Source organism: Pyrgilauda ruficollis, unplaced genomic scaffold, assembly GCF_017590135.1.
Source record: "Pyrgilauda ruficollis isolate IOZ18807 unplaced genomic scaffold, ASM1759013v1 scaffold36, whole genome shotgun sequence".
In the NCBI taxonomy this organism is placed as follows: Eukaryota; Metazoa; Chordata; class Aves; order Passeriformes; family Passeridae; genus Pyrgilauda; species Pyrgilauda ruficollis.
In genome coordinates, this window is record NW_024525045.1 from 4,950,152 (window position 1) to 4,957,075 (window position 6,924).

At 43.3% G+C, this 6,924-nt stretch overlaps 1 protein-coding gene across 1 annotated transcript in view; it reads left to right on the top strand.

Moving 5' to 3' along the window:
• DOCK10 (dedicator of cytokinesis 10) overlaps positions 1-6,924 on the top strand; it is a 119,451-nt gene extending 112,527 nt beyond the window's left edge. Inside the window, exons 53-56 of the mRNA XM_041475701.1 lie at positions 1,631-1,821; positions 2,472-2,572; positions 2,909-3,047; positions 6,213-6,924. Coding sequence (XP_041331635.1) covers positions 1,631-1,821; positions 2,472-2,572; positions 2,909-3,047; positions 6,213-6,332 — 551 coding nt within the window. The 3' untranslated portion in view covers positions 6,333-6,924. The remainder of the gene's footprint in view (positions 1-1,630; positions 1,822-2,471; positions 2,573-2,908; positions 3,048-6,212) is intronic.

Here is a 6,924-nt window from a genome sequence, read left to right on the forward strand (position 1 = left end):
CTCTTCTCCCCTACTTTTCCCTTTGACACCTACCTCACCCCAGTGCTTTTCACTAAAGGAAACATTCTTTTCTTCTCTTTGTTTTTCTTTTTTTCCCCCACTCCTGTTTGATAAAGTCGTGTGTTTTCATTTGTTTCCTGGGTCAACTTAAGCACTTTCAATTTGAGAAGAAAGCAAAACTTCTGTTGTGGCTGGAAGAGTGCTGAAGCCAATTGTGCCTGGGTGGCTGGAGTGGCACCTGCACTGCATCTCTGCTCCAGAGCCTGCTGGGCCAAGGGCCATGCAGTGTGGCTGCAGCCCTTGGCTCACTGGCTCTCTGCCATGCCTGGCTCCTGCTTCCAGCTCTGCAAGTCCTGGGTTTCCTGCTCTCCTATGAGACAGACATGCTGTAAACTGGAGTTTATTTAGGTCTGAGCTGACTGATAGCAGATGCTTAGTGGCGAAGGACATGCATGGAGTTTGGGAAACCTTCCAAAGCATGTAGGGCAATCAGAAAAGTGTTAGGTCAGATCAGACTTAAAGCACATTAACAGTACCTTTGCCAAACTCCCCGAGATCCATGAAAGACCTTGAGTGGAAACAGAGTTTTAAAGGTGAATAATTTCTCTGTCAGCTCCCATGGCAGTATTTAGGCTGAATGTTAAAAGTACCTCTTCACTGCTTTAAGGATGATGCTTTAATAGTAGGTTCATCTGCAGGTGAGTGTCCTGGTTTAGCCTCAGCTGGCAGCTAAGCCCCGTGCAGCAGCTCACTCACTGAGTGTCCTCTGGTGGGACGGGGAAAATCAGAAGTGTAAATGTGAAAAAACTTACAGGCTGAGATAAAGACAGTTTAATAGGTAAAGCAAAAGCAGCACAAACAAGCAAAGCAATGATTCATTGCAGGGGTTGAGTCACTGCTTCCCTGGGAAGGCAGGTAAAGGTAACTCCAAGAAAGCAGGGCTCCAGGACATGTATCAGTGTCTTGGGAAGACACACACCACACTCTCAATGTCCCTTCCCTTTCCTCCTCCTTCCCCCAGCTCTGGTTGTGCACCCCCAGCCTCCTCTCTGCTGCGTGGCATGAGGAGCAGAAAATGATGCTGCCCAGCAATAACCAGAACATCCCTGTGCTACCAGTGCTGTTTCCAGCACAAATCCAGAGCACAGCCCTGTGCCAGCTACTGTGAGGAAAATTAACTCTATCCCAGCCAACACCAGCACAGTGAATAATTCCCAATTCAGCTAAGCTAGGGACTCCTCGCTCTAAAATATGTGAAATATGTTTGGTGTGAGGGTTTGAGCTGTCTGAAGTTCAGTGTGGACTTACAGTTTGGTGCCTTAACTCAACAGAAGAAATTTGTTAATTCTAAAATCTGAGCATTGAGAGCTTGTTACCACCTGCATGGGGCAGAGCTTGGTACCAAACAGTGATGAGTTCAAAAGGAAATGCTCTTCTAGTGCCGGGTACATCAGAATTCAGTTTGGACCTGCTGTGTCACTATTACTCATTCCGTGATTAAAACTTAATTTTTGTGGATTAATAAAGAGATTGACAAAGTCAAAAGTTAATACTTTGGCTTAATTGTTTTACTTTCCTAAAAACTCTCTTGTTGGGTGAGTTCTCTGACCCATTTCTCTCTCTTGAGTAGCCAGTCACTTGTTTCCCTACGTGAAGAAGAGGATCCAGGTCATAAGCCAAACCAGCACAGAGCTGAACCCCATCGAAGTGGCCATTGATGAGATGTCCAAAAAGGTCTCAGAGCTCAATCAGCTTTGCACAATGGAAGAAGTGGACATGATCCGACTGCAGCTCAAGCTCCAAGGAAGTGTCAGTGTCAAGGTAATGTCACTTTGCTGCCTTTTTTCTCTTTTTTCAGTGCTACCTAAATTTTTATTCTGATTTTCATCATTCCAGACACTTTTTGTCTTTGGCATATCCTGTATTATAGAGCTGTTAGATCCCACTCTAAACACACTAAGGAAAGGAAAGTTTTCCACTGACATTGATGACAGCTGGTTTTATATGCTAATTATTTAATTCAGGTCTACTCTAAATAACAAATAAGGCCTTTCCAACAAGACTGTCAAGTATCACTTGAGAATATGGCCCACCACAAGCAGGTGGATTCTTTAAAGGGAAATTTGCTAGGATTGGCTTTGCCATTCCCTGTTTAGGAAAGTTGGGATTGTGACAGGCATGTGTATTCCCGGTGCTCTCATTGAAATACCTACAAACAAACATGTAACTGTCTGGGGACAGCCAGCTCGGCTGGCTGGGGACTTGGGAAGGCCAGCACAGATCTGCAGCATCCATCAGGTTGAGCAGCTCCTGTTTCCTCAATAAAACTCCTCAGCTTCCATCCTGGTGACAGAAGGAGTGAGGGGATGCTCTTCTCACAGCCTAGCTTGCCTGAGGCCAGTCTCCAAGCCCAAGAGAAACAACGATGAATGGCTTGTTCTCTGTTCCTAAGCTGTGTATTTCTCACCCAGGTAAATGCTGGACCAATGGCCTATGCTCGAGCTTTTCTTGAAGAGACAAATGCTAAGAGATATCCTGATAATCAAGTTAAGCTTCTGAAGGAAATCTTCAGGTAAACATTAATTTTAGGCTTTTCACCCCCTACATAGCACATAGGACACTCTGCATGGCACAGGCAGGCAAGACACAAAATCAGGCTGATTTGAACCAGCCTAGTTTCCATCTGCATTTACCCTATCTGACAAGTCATTCCTGAGAAACATTTACTGGAGTTCTGGGCTATCCTAGTAGAATACATTCCTTTTGATCTGAGAGTGAGGTCTGAAATTCACTTCCAACAAGGTGCAGTTTGCAAGGGGGAGAAGAGATGCAGCATTGTGTGTGTATAGATAGGTTTTTTCATTACTACAAAAGCTGTGTCATTGTTTTTGTGTTTTGGTGCTTGCAGGCAATTTGCTGAAGCCTGTGGCCATGCCCTCGATGTCAACGAGCGCCTCATTAAGGAGGACCAGTTTGAGTATCAGGGAGAGATGAAGTCTCATTACAAGGACATGCTCAGCGAGCTCTCTGTAGTTATGAATGAACAGGTCAGAACATCTATTTGGGTGCTGCTTGGGCTCCATGAGGGTGGCTAATTGTGTCTTCTAGCGACAAATGAAGCTGTAGAGCAAAATACTACAAGTAAAACCTTGCAGTGCAGTAGTGACAGAAAACAGGGGTTTTTTGTGGTTTTGGCTTTTGTTTCTTCCCTCTTTTATTTTTTTTTAATAGAAGTATATTCAATATCTGATCAACAAAGGTCTGTTTTCTGCCTGCCTTGCTACGTATTGAAAAGCTGAATGTTTGTGAGGCTAAATGCTGACTGGGGTTTAGAGGCATAGAAAAATAGTCTAAACTAGTGCCTTATGCTTTGCTTGCTTTGTCCTATAGCTGTGTTGTACTCAATTAAAACAGTAAATTGCTATTAAGATGTAGCTTATAACCACAAGAGGTATCTTTATTGTATCTATTTATATTCAGCTTTCAGAGAAAGTTCTTTTTCAAAAATTTTTTTCTACTTGAGTACACTATCAGGATAGATGCCATGTATTTTAGAAGCTTCAGAAGGATGATCCATGCACATATATATATATATATATATATGTATGTATATATGTGTATATGTATATATAATATGAACATATAATATGAACTGCATCCCAAAATTCTGAATTGGCCTTCAGTGCACACTTGCAGCTATTCTACTGCTGTGTCCAGGCAGATTTTTTTTTTAATATTTTCAGTTTCAATTAAATATTGAGCGATTTGCATACTGAAGTGCTAATTAAACCATGTTTAATTATATCTCTGCATGTTTATGGACAGGCTACCTTAGATTGCATCTGATAAATAGTTCCTCTCTAGCAGCTGTGCTGCATTTCCAGGTGCCTGTAGCATCCAAAAGCACTGTTGGTGTAGAGTAACTTGGTTTAACTACTGGTATCAGTGGTGGCATCTCACAGCAGTGCCTACATGGCTCTCCATTACTCCATGCTGTATTATTCATCTTCACATATGAGGAGAATAAGGATTGACCTGAATTTTTTGCCCATTGTTGTACTTACTGTGGAATTGAGTGAGTTTTTCCTTGGGTGTAAAGCTCCTAATTGCTTGGAGGCCTGGTGCCTGCTGGATGGGGTCGAGCTCAGGGGTGGCTGCAGGTCTGGGAGCTGTGGTCCTCTCCTCTTCAGGTGTATAAAGATTTGTGAACCTCAAGCCTTCCAGCGATTTTATCCTAATTAGTATTTATCACTGTTTTGTTAAGTATGTAAGTGTTAATTTGTTAATCAATATTCATGCATCTCACATGGAAGTTATTGTGGCCATCAGTCAGTGTGCACAGGCAGCACCATGTCTTGTGTGAACCACTGCTTCCCACAAGAATGGAAAATGGATGGTCAGCTCAAAAGAGGCATGAGCAGCTCATGAGCTTCAGCATTCAGAAAACATTTGGAGAGTTCTGTTAAATGCTCATACCTGTATTTTTATCCATGAGCTCTGAGTTTTCTTCATACTAAATAATACAAAATTACTTGTACAAACCAGTGCTAATGTGTAAAGAGTTCATCCAACAAAAGTCAAAATTGTCATCTCTTTTACCAAAATCATCTGAATTTTAAAGTCCACCCTGAAAACAGTATCCCACTTGCAATCCTTTGGGGAAGCCTAAAAAGTGACAGCCCCATTTTCTGGGCAGTGGGGGGTTTTGAGAAAACTCTACTCCTCTTGCAGTGAACTCATGAACTCCCTGCTTCTGAGCAGAGTATTTCCTCAGAGAAATCACATGCCATAAACTGTGGCTGAAATATTTATCTCACAGTTGGAAAGCTTGAGGCTCTCTTGCATCTGTGCTGTGTGCTTTACACCAGTACGATTTGCCATCTTTCCCATTGTTGTATTCAAGAGGGCTTTGTTTCTCACCTACTGACAGTGACTTCTTCATCACCATATGTTTTTCTCTTTTTTGTTTTTCTCTTTTTTGTTTTTCTTTTCTGACAGCTCTGTCATGGTCCTTGCTTATACAGCTTCTCTTCTTCCCTGTCTAACATTTCCCTCAATACTATAGCCAAAAGTGGTATGTTCATTTTTCTTACATCTATTTTTTTTCTTTTAATGTCATATACTTCCCTCACTTGCTGGTTTTTCTGCTGGGTGTGTTTGTTTCATTTCATCTCTAATGACTCCCTTCTCAGGGAGTTTAAAAAAAGATCTAAGCTGTGTGTGTGATGTGTTGTCCATGAGCAGTCTTGAGGGGCCTGTTCTTTAGGATCCTAGTTGTGAACCTTGGGGGGGCCAGTGAGACAGCTCAGCAAGGGCTCCCTGATGCAAAAGCAAGTGCCAATAGCAGTAAAAGTGGCTGCCAGGGTGTGCCCAAGTCCCAGTGCCCTTCCTGCAGCCCAGGATGTGAGAGCAGCTCCTGCCCAGAGCTGCCCCAGCTGCTGGAGCTGTCCCTGCTCATGGGTGACACCTGAGGTGTGGCTGACCTGCAGCCCTGGCCAAGGACAGTGGGGTGATGGTGTAGGGCTCCACCTGGAGCTTTGTCAAGGGGAGAGGTTTCTCTCCAGTGCTGGTGCTGTGTGCTCAGTGGGGATCGCCCTGTCTCTGCTCTGGATGCTCCAGCAAAGCCCATGGAGAAAGACAGGTTTTCAGTCTGCTTTTACAGAAGTAGGAAAGAAGAGCTATCACCAAGGCTAGAGGACTTTCTTCAGGAAAAAAATCTTCCTTCTGGCTAAAGCCTACCCAAAGGACAGGGGAGAGCTTTTGCCACTGCTGCTGGACTGCAGCTCTGCCCACAGGCTCAGCCTGGCGCTTGGTCCCAGCCCTGCTGCCCGGCCAGGGCAGCTCGTGGGGCTGCTGCATCCCCAAAGGACAGCGTGGGCACAGCTGGGCCTGTCTGTGCCACCGTCAGCAGGTGCTGGTGTGGTGTCCAGGAGTTTGCAAAGTGTAGGGGACTTGTGTGAGAGTGGTGCAGTTCAGGGAACCCCATGGAGCTTGGCAGAAGCTCCAGCCCCATTTTGCCCTGACTCAGGATGTCATCCCTGCCCCTGCAGCCTCTGTTTACCAGGGAAAGGTCCTTTTCCTCTGTCAGATCCTTAGCATCATTGTGTAACAATTAAAAAAATGGGAAACCCTTGGTTAGACAAGAGACACTTCAGACACCAAATTATTCAGATCTCTCTCACTGTTGCCTTTTTTTTTTTTTTTCTGGAAAGATTGCCTACAAGGAGGACTCAGCAAAACATCCCGGGATGGAGCGCACGTATTCCCGAGTCATCCATAGAGCCAGCTCCTCTGTGCCAGCAGCAGCCACTCCAGCAAATCCTGATGCCTGACTGCAGCGTGGGCACCACATGGCCTCAGGAAGATCTGCTGTCTGGGGTGGGGTTTGTCCTTTGTTGTTGAGGGTGTTTTTTCCTTTTAGATTAATAGTACTGAAAAGTAAGTTGATGGACAATACCAGGGAGAGGATTTGAGGGTTAAGATTTTAATTTATTGGAAGTCTTCACGGTGTTATTTTTTAAAAAATGCAAGCTTGAGAATTTTTTTTATTTTTTTGCCTGCCCCAATATTTGCACATTCCCTCTCTTTTTTCTTTTTCTTTTTTGTTGTCAATTTTTGGTTTTGAGCAGCCTTTATTAAGCCAGGCTGATTACAAAATTCCCATTGAATAGATAGGTACATGGCAAACCCTAAGTTTGCTATAAATTATAATATATCTAATACTAAGTCCTAGTATACATATATTTTAAAGGTCAGAGTGGATGTTTTATAACATTTAAGCATATTGCAATTGTAAATAGAAGATGTGTAAAATATGTCATTTTTACAAAATTTTAAAAAATATCTTTTTAGTTAATTATGACAGTACTAAGAATATGGATAACATTTCAGTTACCATTATATTAAAATATTTGTGTATGTGTA